This window comes from Mustelus asterias, chromosome 14 (genome assembly GCF_964213995.1).
Source record: "Mustelus asterias chromosome 14, sMusAst1.hap1.1, whole genome shotgun sequence".
Lineage (NCBI taxonomy): Eukaryota > Metazoa > Chordata > Chondrichthyes > Carcharhiniformes > Triakidae > Mustelus > Mustelus asterias.
In genome coordinates this window covers 70,829,338-70,845,738 of record NC_135814.1, presented here as the reverse complement: position 1 = coordinate 70,845,738, position 16,401 = coordinate 70,829,338, and the positions used below count along the sequence as shown (strand labels likewise).

Sequence of the window (16,401 nt, the reverse complement as noted above, 5' to 3'; positions counted from 1 at the left end):
CAAAGATAGGTTTGTTTACGGAGCTCAAAAATGTCAAGAGCCATTGGTCAAGCATGGGAATTAACAATGAGTTAACATAGGAATTAACTGCAGGGTTGTGTCTATGAAGCGATGAACCATCCAAACACACAAGCTGCTGAAGAGAATTCCGCTTACAGCAAGTTCTCTACTTTCTGACAATACACGGAAACCAGTTGTGTAAACTCGGGCAAATGCGTAAATTTAAAGGCTGCTATTTAGCCATTGCCTTCTGGGTGACATAGCACCCAATCAGTGGAATGAAGAAGCTAACTGTCCGTTTTGTTCCAATAACCCTCAGTTTCGAAGTGATTGTCTTCAACAACGATAATAATCAGATTCCAAGTGCTGCACTCTGAACTGGTTGAAAGTGACTGCTAACAAAAAAAATCTCAACTCAGGGCAGCACGGTTAACGTCTCCAGGTTTTGACCGAAGGCCACAGATCCGAAAAGTTGATTCTTAATTCCTATTTCCACAGATGCTGCCTGACACTGTTTAGTGTTCTGGTCAATGCATCAATGGTGTGTACAATAAAAAAAATGCGGGGAACATTCATTCGGCAACAATCTCTGGAGAGATGAGCTGTGTTATGTAGGCCCATAGCCTTTCCTTAGAACGGCACCAAGAGATTTAACCCTGTTTAAAGTATACCCTGTTTAAAGTAAGTAACAAATGTTGACCCTGTTTCTCTCTCCACAGAGACTGACTGGGCTGCTGAGTATTTCCAGCAAATGTGTTTTATTCCTGATTTCTAACGTGGGCAGTTCGTGTGTTTTATTGACATGCGGGAATGTATATGTGGGAAGGACGTGGAAACTTTTCCAAGTATTTGTGTGGAAAGGTCCGTGCTGCCGCCACGAAAATTGTAGGTCAATATAGAGAAGTGCAAAAGTATTGCCATTAAAAAATAAATTGGTGATCGATGAATGCCGAGAATGAAAGGCGAGGCAGGCGGCCGAGTGAGCACTGATGGAGTGCTGAAAACTAAAGGTACTTTGGTAAACTATTCCGGGTACATTACCTCAGAAGCGAAATATCTCCAGCCCCTCCTGCGCTTTCCATATTTCCACCGCTGGAAGCCTGCTGCCATCTGCAGGAAAATAACTTCAGTCACAACAAGGCCATCCCGGTCTAACCTACCCAGCCAGGGCTGGAAGTTTTGGAAAGAAAACACCAAGTTTTCAGTTCATATTTGTATCAGTTAATCGCGCGTCTTGTGAGACTTCTCTTAAAAGTTTTTTAAAAAGCTGCCAATCTCACATTGCTTGTTTTAAAGTTTGTTTTGCAGAGTGGGCTGTGTAACATAGTGTGTATAAAGGTCAGTGATGTGTGCAATGTGAGGAGCGGCTGCATTTGCCCAATTTAAGTTAGCAAGATGGGAGCAGCGGGGCAGGAAAATCCCACCCAGCAGCTCGGAGCTTCCCCCCTCTCCCTGCAGCCAATAGCAGCAACGGGATTCGAGCCAGCTTCCCAATGATTTGCTTTGAGAGGATCTAGGCGTTTTGCAAAAAAAATGTTCTGGCGTTTATGGAAAAGTAATAATAATCTCCGGGGGAGGCCAGACCCCGCCTGTAAAGACAAGAGTTACTGGGCGGACGCCGTATAGAAGTGCTGGACCTTGGGAGTTTTTTTTCCGTAACTAGGTCGCTGCAGGCAAGCGGCTGTGGGAAGTTAAAGCAAACAGCCCCGGGGGAGGGAGAGAGAGCCAGGCTGAACCGAGCTGAGAGAGGGAGCTTTAGTCTCTGCAGTCTGTAACTCTCTCGCTCTGTAAGGGGACTGAAGCAGGAGTTGCAGAGCCGGGACTCAGCAGAGGAGAGTTTGTTGAAGATGGGAGAAGACGGAGTGCAAGCGGAGAAAAGCAGCGCCCAGGCCGTGCAGGGAGGCACCGAGTCCAGCCCGCCTCCCAGCCCGAGCCTGGAGTCCAGCCCGCCCCCCAGCCCGGCTCCGGGCCCCAGCCCGGGCGAGCCGCTGCGGGACGCCTCCCAAGTTAACGCCATCACCGTGCTGGCCTTGCTAGACAAGCTGGTGAACATGTTGGACACGGTGCAGGACAACCAGAGGAAGATGGAGCACCGGCAGATCGGGGTGGAGAGCTCGGTGAAAGGCATCCAGAGCGACATCACCAAACTCTCCAAGAGTCACAGCACCACCAGCAACACCGTCAACAAACTGCTGGACAAGTCGCGGAAAGTCAGCAACAACGTGAAGGAGATGCGGGAGCGGCTGGACAAGCAGGCGGTGCAGGTGAAGAAACTGGAAAGCAACCAGGCACAACTGCTGAAGAAAAACAACTTCAGAGTGCTGATCTTCCAGGTGAGGCTGGGGAAGGGGATGTCACTGGGGGCATCCCCCGGGGTATCTGTCACTGGGGGTGGGGAAGACCCCAAGTGGAGCCGCCCCGAGTATCTATCACTTTTTTAGCGATTCTCACCAAGGGATAGTCAGAAAAGTTGGAAATTGAACGCTGCTCTGCCAATAGTGAGAAACCTCAATGCTGTCAGTTACTGCTTACGTAAATTTCAGAAATTAACCTCACAATTCGTCAGTAACTCCCAACTCCATCTGAGCTGGCTCCAAACATTCTTTAGAGAAATAAACATAACATGCACTGCGTGGCATACTTGGGCCTTGAAAGTCTCTCAATCAGTTCTGCAAAAGCTTCTTTGGGCGGTTTGTGTTTTGCAAGAAGACAGTTTGTCTGCATTCACATGATCCGTGTTTGAAATGTTAGCTATCTAATCAACGCGGTCCCCGCCCTATCTTCTCAATGATGATGGCATTAAAGGATTGCTTTTTCAAGTAGCCATTTGGCGGACTAATCTCAGCGCTTGGTGTGTGTGAGCAGGTATGGGGTGGGGTGTGCCGGCCGATCTGCACTGAAAACATTCCTTGGGTTCCAGGGGAGGCTCTATGTGGCGAGCCTGTCACCCTGAGACCCCACTGCCCGGCATCTCTGCTTATTTTCCGGCAAGGGTGGGGGGGAGAGGTTGGATGGCAAAGTGTATAATCGTCCTGGCTGAAACTATATACCTCAGAACAGCTTTTTATGCCCATTCCTAATGTACAGAATTAATTTGGCGATTGTGAAGTTGAGCTGTTTCACGTGATGGTGAAAGTTTTCACTTTCCATTCGGGCGAGAGTTTAGGGAGCAGTCACATTTCTTTTCCAATTTAACTAATTGTGGGCCGAGGTTTCTTTATAATTCTGCCTCAGTGTTTTGCTTTTGATTTCTTGCATTTTAAAGGCTTCTCTCTCTCGCAAACCCTCCGGATTTGATTTTGAAAAACAAGTGAGAGTACAATACTGTATAAGGACTGGCAGGCAACTTCCATTGCGACTTTTACATATCTTTCCAGAATTCTTTAATCAATGGGGTTTTAATTTAAAAATTAGCCAATGCCTGAAGGTAAATAATTAGGTTCTAATTAATTGCTGTTAGGTTATTTAAATTACCATCAAACAATTAGGAACCTCAACCTAAACAGTGCAGAAGGAGGCCATTCGGTCCATCAATCCTGCATTGACAAAATCTCACCCAGGCCCTATCCCCATAATCTCACGTATTTACCCTGCTAATCCCCCTGACACTGAGGGGCAATTTAGCATGGTCAATCCACCTAACCTGCACATCTTTTGGACTGTGGGAGGGAACCGGAGCACCTGGAGGAAGCCCACGCAGACACGGGGAGAATATCTGTGCAGAGTCTGCACAGTGACCCGAGGCTGGAATTGGCCCTGGGTCCCTGGCACTGAGGCAGCAGTGCCAACCACTGTGCCATCCTAAAACTACCAGAAACAAGAATGAGTTGGACAAGGTGAGAATCAGGATTAAGACAAATGGAGTCAACAAAACCAAATTTTAATTGAAAAGTAATCACAACAAATAGCAGCTAATGTTATTCTGATGCTGTAGAATGCCCAGACTTTTCTATTTCTCAGGTTCAGTCACATTTTGGTGCTTATCATTGTGTTCATAACTTGCAGTTGTCTTCTGGAGTGCTTTAATTCCTAAAATAAAGTTTATCCTGGCCTTTCTCTGAAGTTTTCGCACATCCCCAGATATATGTAGTCATCACCCTGTTTTGTGTGTGTGTGTTTATTAAGTTGTTCAATGCCTTTTTTGATGCAAAAATTTTGAAACAATTCAACAAAACATGGGTGTTTAAAAATAAGCAAAAATATTGAAAAGCTAAGTGTTGTATTTTTGGGTGGCACGACGGCAAAGTGGTTAGTACTGCTGCGCCACAGCACCCAGGGGCCCAGGTTCGATTCCGACTTTGGGTCACTGTCTGCATGGAGTTTGCATGTTCTTCCTGTGTCTACGTGGGTTTCCTCCCAGACTCCAAAGATGTGCAGGTTAGATTGATTGGCCATGATAAATTGCTCCTTAGTGTCAGGGGGATGAGCAGGGTAAATATGTAGGGTTATGGGGATAGGATCTGGGTGGGATTGTTGAGATGTAGGCTCAATGGGCCAAATTGTCTCCTTTTGCACTGTAGATTCTATCTTTTTGCTTTTTTAATAAGGCAAGAGTTTTGTTTTAGGTTGATAGGGCAGTGAACAACTACTGATTTCTATACTTGATGAATCATTGCAGGATGAAGCAGAGATCCCACCCAGCGTCTTTGCTGAAAAGCCCAAAGAAGATGTGGCAGTGGAAGGATGTGTGGATGAGAATAAAGCAGTGGAAGATATCCCTCGATCACTGGACCTGTCCTCGGATGAAGACATCCATGAAGGTGAAGACAATGATGAGATACACGATGGGGAAAAGTCTGAAAAGCTGGAGCAGTCTAGGGCTGCCAAGATCAAGAGATCAAGTATGAAGAAAGTCGATAGCATCAAGAAGGCATTTTCCCGGGAGAACATTGAGAAAAGGATGAATAAGTTCGGCACCAAGATTGTGTCTCCGGAAAGACGAGAGAAGATTAAGAAGTCGCTCACCCCAAATCAACAGAAACCACAGTCAGCCAAGTCCTCCAGCTTCAAAGTCACCCCCATGACTTTCAAGGTGAAAAAGGTTAGGAATGGGGAGACCCCTCTGCAGAGCCCCAGTGACACGGTAGTTACTCTGGAAGCCGATCCATCAGGTCCCCCTGAAGACAGTGATTTCCCTGAAGTGCACTTGGGCCCCAACATTTTAGCACCTGAAGAGGTTAAAGAGGTGGCAGAAAATGCAGAGGGGGAAATGAAGGATGCAGAATTGGTGATGGGAAGCAATAACAGCCAGGGCATCATGATGAAGGCAGAAAGCACAGAGGAGGCGGAGATTCTGTTGGATACTCTGCCTGAAGACCAACAAGAAGGCCAAGTGAAACACATAGGGCCAAATATAGAGCTGCACATTGAGGAGCCAGACGAGCCCGCTGTTCTGCAGATAAAGCAAACGGCTTGAAGAATGGATCAATGAACCTCCATTTATATACAGAAATCATGCTTACGATAGTTACTATTTGCTACTGTAACCCCATGAGGATTGCCCGGCTAGATTAGAGGAACTGAAGCATGTTGGGAGAGGGAAAGTGAAAGGTAAACAATTAGAGTAACAGATATGAACAAATGGCACTGGGCTGTGTTTATACAAGTGTGTATTTGGCGAGGAAGCAAAAATGGTTTTAAATCCTTTGGACAAAGTTTATGTTACTTGGGTTTTGCAAGATGTAAAACAGATGCCAAAAACAATTTACATTTTAATTACTTGAAATATATCTATTTCGTACATACAAATACTCTATTTTGATTCATAACTGCAAGCTCATTTGGTAGATGCCAATTTTCTAACAAAAATTGCAAAGAATTGTACATAACACTGACAACTCGAAGAAACTGCCTAAAAAGGAAGTAGTACTGTATCATCACTCCCTGTATAAATGTAAGCAGATCAGCTGCCTCAGTGCCGACTGGTGTCATTTCATGGTCTATGTAATGCAGATAAATTCCAGCTTCTTTTATCTACTTATTGCTGATTGAGGAAAGCATTTTTGAGATAAATTGCCACAATGAATATATAAGCTGCTAATTTTCACATGTAATATATTGCTTCGTGAGCATTCTTACTGTTATTTTCAGTTTGCTATTAAAAGAAAGTAAAGCCAAAAATGTTTTATAATCATTAAATATTCAAATAAAAAATAAATAAAAGTGTGGATTCCTGCCTGTTCCTTGCTAATATAGCATTATTTGATTTTTGATTTGATTTGTTATCACGTGTATTAGTATATAGTGAAAAGTATTGTTTTTTGCGCACTATACAGATGAAGCATACTATTCATAGAGAAGGAAAGGAGAGGGTGCATAATGTAGTGTTACAGTGATAGCTAGGATGTAGAGAAAGATCAACTTAAAATAAGGTATATTAATTGATGTTTCTTTTCCCACGCCTAATGGTGCACAAGGCACTCTTCCATCTGTTCTCATAGCAATGTTTTCTTCCCTGGAACAGTTTGCTAGCCTGTCACCAGAGGCTTATAGCTTGAAGGGCACCACTCTGCATCAAGCATGGCTGACCTGGAGTCTCTCCCGCTCTTACCACCTGCTATTGGCATGTTGGAAGGATTTTGCAGGTTAATACTCAACCTGTTTGACCATATTAAGAATGCACCTCCCTTGGCCATGAGGTCCCAAGCTGCCCACTGCGCCACAAGATGTCCTCATGATATTAATTGGCTACTGCTTATTTCAAAAACTGTAGAATTTCTACGTTCGTGCTTAATTCTTTTTATGTGGTTATGTTTGTCAGCCAGATTAATTGATTATCGTTTCAAATACACAGTCTGATGGTGATGAGCAACAGAACACTTAAACATACATCCCAGTGACAGTTTCAGCACTGATGCACATCTTCAAGAGGTGGATCATGTAAAATACTGTTTATTTACCTGCATTTCTATGTGACATAGGAGGCTGTGTTGACAAGCAGTGATTGTCAAAACAAGATACCACTTCCTATAGGATCACACATTAATCACAACTGTATTGCTCTACCTGTACAATCTGAAATTTGACCATAAGTTGTATTATAAAACTGCTAGATCAGCACTAGATATGGAATAACTAGGGCTGCAGATGGTTATAAAAGAGCTTTACCTTTTTTGCCCCTTTCTTTAATAGGGAACATTGCGATTGAATCATTATAGGTAAGGAAATGTGCTCTACCTTTTGTGTTGAACACAAGCAACTTGTATTTATTTACAATCTTTAATGTAGAAAAAGGGAGTCAAGGTCTTTGCAGAAGTGGAAGGGATGGAGAATGGAAAGAATGAGTTCTTATGAGGGGTTACTGATAACCTGGAAACTGATGTGGGTTTTGAGATCAGGAGATCCCAAGGCCTTGGAGGATTGAAGGCAAGTTCGTTGAAGCAATAAGAGTATTATGAGCAGATGAGAGACAGTAAACTGGTTCCCTGCTATTTAGCATCCTTGGTTGATCATAAGAAAGGTTTAAATTTGTTTCCCATGCAGATACGCCTTTTCCAAATCTAACTGTCTTTACTATTTAGTAAGGAGCCACTCAAACACAGTCAAAGAAAGATCAACTTTATTGACCACTCATAAAATCATAGAGTGCAGAAGAGACCCCTCGACCCATCGAGTCTGCACTCAACCCGGGGAAATAAATAATAAAAATATCATGTCTCTCACACACAGGTATAAGAAAAAAGGAAAATTCAGTCCAATAAGAGAAAATGTAAATGAGTACACAGCTAAATTTCCTTTGAGGCGTACATTGTTAAACATTGTGACTGATTTAGGTTAGCTGGTTTCTTGGATGCAGTCACATGCAGAAGATGTTGCAATTCTTAGAACTCAGTTCATTGATAGCTTTCTGTTATGTTGACATTTCAAACAAATTAATTCACTTGTTCCGAAAGGGAGAGAACTCTTTGGCCTTTCTCTTCCACTGAAGTCTCTTGCAAAAGTATCTGCTCCAATGACCTACCTCTGGCTTGGTTAAACCAATTCTTAAAGTCCTACTGGCTGTATTTTCTAGAGGAATTTGATTAGAGTTTTCTGTAGTTATTTTGTTGTAGAACAGATAATCACATTTTTGATGTCTCAGAAACTTTTGATGGGTTTCAAAATCGTGAAAGCCAACAGGAGACTGTGTGTGTGTGTGTGTGGGGTGGGGTGGGGGGGGGGGTGCAGTCTTTCACACTGCACAAGGGGATTTATGTGCCTGTTCTCATTTGGGAAGTCGTGTATCCTGGCTGCCTAACAATCCCCCATTGTCTTAATAAGATTACAGTTTATTAAAATCTAGCACTTTGCATTTTCAAATCTCCCTAGTGATGAGTTTCAATGGATATGTAAATTAACAGAGGTCTTATTTGCTCACCTGTTCTTTGGAAGGTGGTCTTGCATTTTAAAGTAGTTCGTTCCGTCTCATTTCAAATTGCAAAATTTCCAGCCAGTTGAATGTTTGAAAATCATTCCAAATACAAAGGCTGGAATTTTCCCGTCCTGCCCGCCACGGGAATTGTAGCAGGCAGGACAGAAAATTTGGTGGACCATGGGGCGAGCGCGGCTGGAAAATCCCGCCCAAAGGGTTTTGTTACGTGACAAGAGGTGGATGCACAATGGGCCAAAAGTGACTCCTGTTCTGTGGAGGTTGTAGGCTATAGATGGTTACTGAAATAAGTCCATCAAGGGTGTAGGATGTGAATGTGAAATTGGAGTGGTTGGCTGATAGTTAACAGTATTTGTGTTGGATGAAGAGGAACAGTGATCAGAGGAAATAAGATTATGATTGCCCTTCTCAAGGGCAATTACAGATGGGCAATAAACGCTGTCTTAGCCAGAGGTACCCACATCCATGAAAGCATAAAGAAAAATGACATGAAGCTACTGTAGGTGTGACAGATCAATCCAGATTATTGTTGGCAGTGTTTAATTTATAGCATTGTGTGCCACAAGCCACTATTAATAAATAACTGCTACCATAAAGGTTATCGTACAGGGTGATTCATTGTTACATCACAGTATTTTAAAGGATCAATTATACCAATTAATGCAAAACTCTTCTCATAGAGTAAGAGTGCCACCTGCTGACTGAACTACACACTTCACCATTAATATCCCAAGACTCCTGAAGGCAATACTTAAAGCTCCATATTACTTGTACAAAATCATTCTGTATGGAGTACTGTGTTTTATTTATAAATTTATAAACCGGCTCAGGTCACCGTCTGTGTGGAGTTTGCACATTCTCCCTGTGTCTGCGTGGGTTTTCTCCGGGTGCTCCGGTTTCCTCCCACAGTCCAAAGATGTGTGGGCTAAGTTGATTGGCCATTCTAAATTGCCCCTAGTGTCCCGGGATGCATAGGTTAGAGGGATTAATGGGTAAATATGTAGGGATATGGGGATAGGGCCTGGGTGGGATTGTGGTTAGTGCAGACTCGATGGGCCGAATGGCCTCTTTCTGCACTGTAGGATTCTATGATCAGCAAGTTGCCCAAGGCCAGTCTCATGTTGTTCCATCCTGTAACAAAAACACGGTTGAGTGACTTGACCCCTCTGTCATTGCAAACTACTGCCCCATCTCCAACCTTCTTTTCTCTCCAAAGTTCTTGAATGTGTTGTCACTTTCCCAAATGTGTGCCCAACTTTCCCAGAACTCCATGTTTGAAATCCTCTGATCAGGTTTTTGCCCTTGCTACATTACTGAAACAGCCCTTACCAAAGTTACAAATGGTATGTGACTGTGACAAAGGTGAACTATCCCCATTATTCTTCTTGTGTTGTCTGGCTCCAATGTTTCTCTCCCATCATCCATTTGGGTGGGACTGCACTCTCTTGGTCCACTCTTATCCATGTAATTGCAGCCAGAAAATTGCCATTGATGGTTGTTCTTTCCATTTCCACACAGTACTGCCCCCTGGCAACATCATCCAAGACACAGCATCAGTTTCCCCATATACCCTGATGATAATCAGCTTTCCTTCACCAGCGCCTAGCTTGACCAACTTGGTGTCATCACCACCTTCCTGCCAGCTCCCCATAATCCTTCATCCCATTATGAATTAAAAACCTATCTATCTCCTCCTCAAATTTGTTTAGTGTTCCGGCATCCACTGCTTCTGGAGTCGAGAATTCCACAGATTCACAACCCTTTGAATGAAGTAATTCCTCCTCATTTCTGTTTTAAATCTGCCATCCCTTAGCCAAAAACTATGGCTTCTCATTCTAGAATATCCAACAGGGGGAAATATCCATTCTATCCCCTTTAGCATTTTATGTACTTCAATTAAATCTCCTCTCATTCTCAATTGAGTATTGGCTTGAAGTGCTCAAAATCTCTTCATAAGACCAACCCCCTCATCCCTGGGATCAATCTAGTGATCATACAGCACAGAAGAAGACCATTCACTCTATCATCCCTTTGCTGGCTATTTAGTGACGTTATCCAATTAATTCCAATTAACCCTATTTTGTTTTAAGTATTTATCAAATTGTCTTTTGAGAGTTGTTACTCATGCTTCTACCATCCTGCCAGGCAGCAGGTGACAACTTGCTGAGTAAAAAATGTTTCCTAATGTCACTGCTGGTTCTGCAATCACCTAAGATGTATGCCCACTCCTTACTTACCCTTCCGCCACTGGAAACAGTTTCTCCTTATTTACATAAAGCGTCAAGATTTTAAACACCTCTATCAAATCTTCCCTGCTCTAAGGAGAACCCAGCTTCTTCAATCCCTCCACATACCTGAACTTCTTCATCCCTGTGATTGTTTTAATAAATCTCTCTGCACCCTCTTTAAATCCTTGACATCCTTCCTAAAGTGCGCTACCTAGAATTGAACATAATACATCAGCTGAAGCCTAACCAGTGTTTTGTAAAGATTTAACATCCTTACTTTTGTACTCTATGCCTCTATCAATGAAACCAAGGATCCCATACATTTTTAAACAGCCTCTGCAACTTGTCATGCCACCTTCAGGTTTCTTTCTTCCTGTCTCATGTAAAGTTGTATAATTTCACTTAAGTTGCCTCTCCCATTTTCTGGTCAAAACTTATCACATCACATTTCTGCGTTAAATTTCATGTGCCTTATGTCTTCCCATTTCATCTGTCCATGTTCTCCTGGAGTCTGTTCACGTCCTGCTTATATTTGTTACATTTCTGAGTTTTGTGAACTCATTGCTTAGGTAGCTAGCAGACCTTGTGAGCATCTCAAAAGGAGGTGCCCTTGCAAAGATAATTAGAATTGAAAATTCTGGATAGCTGAGGTGGAATGTATCACACATATGTTAACATGTATTTTTAAAAAAGCAGTTGTAATACCAATTTACGTGAACACTCACCATATCATAGAATCCCTACAGTGCAGACAGCCATTTGGCCCATCAAATCTGCACCGACTCTCTGACAACAGTATCTTACCCAGGCTCTCTCCTCCATCCTATCCCTCTAATCCCACACATTTATTATGGCCAGTCCACCTAAACTACACATTTTACTCACCTGATGAAGGAGCAGCACTCCAAAAGCTTGTGATTCTAAATAAATCTGCTGGACTTTAACCTGGTGTTGTGAGACTTCTTACTGTGCACAATCCAGTCCAATGCCGGCATCTCCACATCAACACATTTTTGGTTTGTGGGAGGAAACCGGAGCACCTGGAGGAAAAACCCAAACCCACGCAGACACGGGGAGAATGTGCAAACTCCACACAGGCAGTCACCCAGTGCCGGAATTGAACCCGGGTCCCTGGAGTTGAGGGGCAGCAGTGCTAACAACTGTGCCACCCATATAATTCCCTCCAGCTTGTAAAACAATCTTTCATTAACCCCTGTTTCCTGTCCCTTAACCAATTTTGTGCCCAAGCTGGCACAATTCAATCACAAATGCAAGCAGACATCTCTACCACTGCTTTCAATGCCTGCCTGCAAGGTTTGATTGTAGATCCCCCAATGCACAGGTATTTGTACTCCAGTACTATGCCTGACACCTTTATTGAGGAAGTCTAGTTCAAAAGTCACTAAAGCTGGAATTCAAACACAGATAGTCCAGTACCTGGAGCTAACACAGTCTCAAAATTAAGGTATTCTCAAAAGTAACAGGCGCATATGGGGGAGGAAAGGAGGATTTCAATCTCAGACCAGTAAATGTAAGTTGGAATAAAATGTAAATATTTTTGAATGAAAATACCCACAATAAACTAACCAAGGAATTTAACATGCTCTCTTGGATATCAATAAAAATAAAGCAAATGTGATAAAGCAAATACAAAATAAGAATCGGGTCACTTTTTTTCTTGAGAATGGTGAATTGAGAATGCTGATCTGTTTTGTTGGATGGAAGCAGGCTGACTCTGGACAGGACGGTAGAATTTAAGCCAGTGGATTTTCTATCCTAAAACTTGTGAAAGAAAGCTGTAAATATATTTGCACTCCGTGCCCCCAAGTCACTCAGAGGACTGCACGGTCTGCCTCAGGTTTATTGCCACTATGACTTTCAAAAATATCTTCCTATTGCAGCAGGACACAGTGCTCCTAAATAGATCAGAGGGAAAGCAAAAATGCTGGATCTCAGATGCTGTTGGAATAAATACTGCCTTCGCCTTTTATTGGCGGTGCTAACGCAATGACAACCGCAAATTTACACATTTGTTTCTGCCCCGCACATTATCACTAGCCATACATTTTCAGTCCCCTTTTGTCAAGAAAGTTGAGATGAGTAAGCTGCAATGCACAATATTTGCTGCCCTCCAGTGACTTGTAAGAAAATCGGTTGGAGCGCTCACTGTAACATTACAAACAGCCCAATTACCTTGTATCACAAACCAGGCTGTTCTGTGAGTGAGAAACACACACGGCGGAATTTATAAGATTTCATGTTCCAGCCTCACAAACTCTCACAGATTCCCCCAGGGTCCATGCAGCCCGTTTTCCAAATACAGCCTGGATCTCTTGTTAGAAGCATGCGGCGGTATATTCTGAATATCCTTTCTTAAGATCCAAACAGTGAAATTTCTGTCTGTCCAGCTGAGCCCAAACCTTGTCTCTCACAAACTTGCACGGACCTAGCCCTCGTTAGGTGAAAATATTTCTATTTCCCAACGCGGAGAGCTATGACACAACAGCCAAAATAAAACAATAATGTTTCTCAACGGCGTGATCAAAGAAATGGAACTTAATATTAACCGAGAAAAGGGCAAGTTAGAGGGTTTAGCATTAACTTTGGCCATTCATCCCCTCGAATCTACTCCGCCACTCAATTAGATCATCCGGACCTCAACTCCATTTTTAGGTCTCCTGAACTAAATTGTAGGGCACAGTAAGAAGTCTCACAACACTAGTTAGGCTTTAACCTGGTGTTGTGAGACTTCTTACTGTGCTCACTCCAGTCCAACGCCGGCATCTCCACATAATAAATTGTAGGGCGACAAGGGATGTAGGCGATGGATTTATTCACATTAAAGGGCAAATATTACTTCAGGACAAGAGCTGTTTCGTCCCCAAGCTAATGCCTCTTTAGCCACCCAGTCCTTTAATTATAATTCCATTGAACCATCTTGGGTTAAATATTTTCAAAGTAAAGGCTCGGGGAGGATAAATTGCCTCCATCCCTTCAATACAATCACTCTCCTCAGTATATAAGTGCCGCGTTTCTCAAAGAAACCAGTAGTTATTTTGGAGAGTTTCTACAGGTACAAACACTGGGATTTCAGTCTGCACAGACGTCTGCAAACGCCGGGTGGAATGTGTTCATTATGTATCCATAGCTCCACGCTGTCTACAATCTGCTCCAACCCTCCAGAAAACACCGAATAAAAGCAAATTACTGCGGATGCTGGAATCCGAAACCAAAAGAGAAAATGCTGGAAAACCTCAAGCTTTGACAAAGGGTCATCTGGATTTGAAATGTCAGCTCTTTCCTCTCCTTACAGATGCTGCCATATCTGCTGATGTTTTCCAGCATTTTCACTTTTGTCTCAAAACACTTCCTACCGTCGCTTCTGGCCTTTCAAACCCGCCCGATTTTTACCCATCCGTCCCGGGCAGCCTCGGCCCCCAGGGTCTCGCGTTCTCTCCCTGAACCATCCTCCTTTCAGAAACGACTTTCAAATCTGCTCTCAGAAGTTTTTGCTTTTATATCTCAATGTCTGCTGTATTGTCCAGTGACATTTTTTTTGTCTGATAGTGCTCATGTGAAAGGCCTCGCATGGGGGGCATTTTACTCAGGGTAAAGACTATATAAACCAATTTGTAGAAAATAACTGACCGGGATTACTCCTTAAAATCCCGGGACCGGGGATTGCGGGGGGGGGGGGGGCGGGGCGGAAATGGCATGCCCATTGATACGGCCTCAACATCGCCTCTGCTGTAAGGAAGAGTGAAGAGACAGGAAAGATCATTTAAATCAGCTTAGGGGAAAAACGATTTGCATTTGACATCAAGAACCATCTAGCAATGTCTGCCGATCCACCAAAATCTACTGGATGTAGCGTGTCTCATATTTAAATAATGGTCCCTACAGTAAGGTTTAATGACACGTCCAACTGTAAGAAAGAAAAAACAGGTTAAAATATTCCAGGCACTAAGAAAGTCTCACCCTTTAAACAACGTAGTGTTTTAGTTGTTCGCCGTTTGTGTGTGGCCGCAGTTCCCAAGATATTTGCAAAACAAATTGCTGCAAATTTTAGTGAACACCAGCAATGCTCCCACCGAGCACAACAGAAGCAGCCGGGATAGCAAGCTAACATCCACGTTGATGGAAAAATATAAAAGCATAAAAGTGGAGGAAATAAATGCTGCAAAGACCCAATAGCTCAGTCGCCATCTGCTGGGGAGAACATGTCACCCGGGGCAGCCTTTCCAGCATTTCCCGGGTTTGCTTCAAATCGCCAAGTTCATTTAAGGGGAAAAAAAACACACACATTAACTGTTGTTCACTCATCGTCAATACGGGGCTGCACACAATTTACAGGAAGAGGCAATTCATCAGTTAACCAACGAATGCCTACAGTCCAGGAGGCCATTCAGCCCATTGAGTCTACACCGACTCTCCAACAGAGCATCCACCACCCGGCCACACACACAGGCCCTATCACCATAACTCCACATATTTATCCCTCTAATCCCCTAATTTGAACTTCCTAACCCACGGACTGCGATCAGTAAGGATAGGCAACAACACCTCCTCCAACATCTTCCTCAACACCAGTTCCCCACAAGCCTGTGTCTTCAGCCCCTTACTCTACACTCCTTATACACCTATGACTGACTGGCTAAATTCCCCTCCAACTGATTTTCAAGTTTGCTGATGACACCACTGTCGTGGGTTGGATCTCAAACAATGATGAGACGGAGTACAGGAAAGAGATCGATAATCTGGTGAACTGGTGCGATAATAATCTTTCCCTCAATGTCAACAAAACAAAAGAGATAGTCATGGGCTTCAGGAAGCATAGTGGGGGATATGTCCTTGTCTACATCAATGGGGACAAAGTAGAAATGGTCAAGAGCTTCAGGTTTTTAGGGGTCCAGATCACCAACAATCTGTCTTGGTCCTTCCAACACCTCTACTTTCTCAGAAGATTAAGGAAATTTGGCATGTCCACTACGACTCTCACCAATTTTTACAGATACACCATAGAAAGTATTCTCTCTGGTTGTATCACAACTTAGTATAGCTCCTGCTCTGTCCAAGACTGCAAGAAACTACAAAGGGTCTTAAATGAAGCCCAGTTCATCACTCTGCCTCCCACCCATTAACTCCGTCTACACTTCCACTGCCTCGGAAAACCAGCCAGCATAATTAAGGGCCCCACACACCATGGGCATACTCTCTTCCACCTTCTTCCATCAGGAAAAAGACACAAAAGCCTGAGGACATGTACCAACCAACTCAAGAACAGTTTCTTCCCTACTACCATCAGATTTTTGAATGGACCTACCTCACATTAAAGTTGATCTTTCTCTACCAAAGCTGTAACACTACAATCTTTCCTTTCCTTCTCTATGAAGGGTATGCTTTGTCTGTGTAGCATACAATACTTTTCACTGTATACTAATACATATTACAATAATAAATCAAATAACCTACACATCTTGGGACACCAAGAAGCAATTTAACATGATCAATGTACCTAACCTACACACCTGGACTGTGGGAGGAAACTGGAGGGAACCCACGCAGAACATTCAAACTCCACACAGTCACCCAAAGCCAGAATTGAACTCGGGTCCCCAGGTCAGAAGCAGCAGTGCTAACCACTGTGTCCATATGGCACCATTCCATTTGGCACATATATTGCCAAATGCATGGGGGGGGGGGTAAAAATTCATATTTTCTTGCAGTATATTTGACATTGCTCATGTTCACTGTACTTTGGCCACGAGATTTCCAAAATCATTAACTAACTTATCCAGACTCTTC

At 43.2% G+C, this 16,401-nt stretch overlaps 1 protein-coding gene across 1 annotated transcript; it reads left to right on the top strand.

Annotated features, from left to right (window-relative positions):
- Positions 1–1,365: 1,365 nt before the first annotated feature.
- LOC144503767 (caveolae-associated protein 2-like) lies at positions 1,366–6,174 on the top strand. Its single transcript, XM_078228613.1, has 2 exons — positions 1,366–2,333; positions 4,619–6,174. Exons 1-2 carry the CDS (start codon positions 1,848–1,850, stop codon positions 5,414–5,416), a joined length of 1,284 nt encoding a protein of 427 aa, XP_078084739.1. The 5' UTR covers positions 1,366–1,847; the 3' UTR covers positions 5,417–6,174.
- Positions 6,175–16,401: the final 10,227 nt, after the last annotated feature.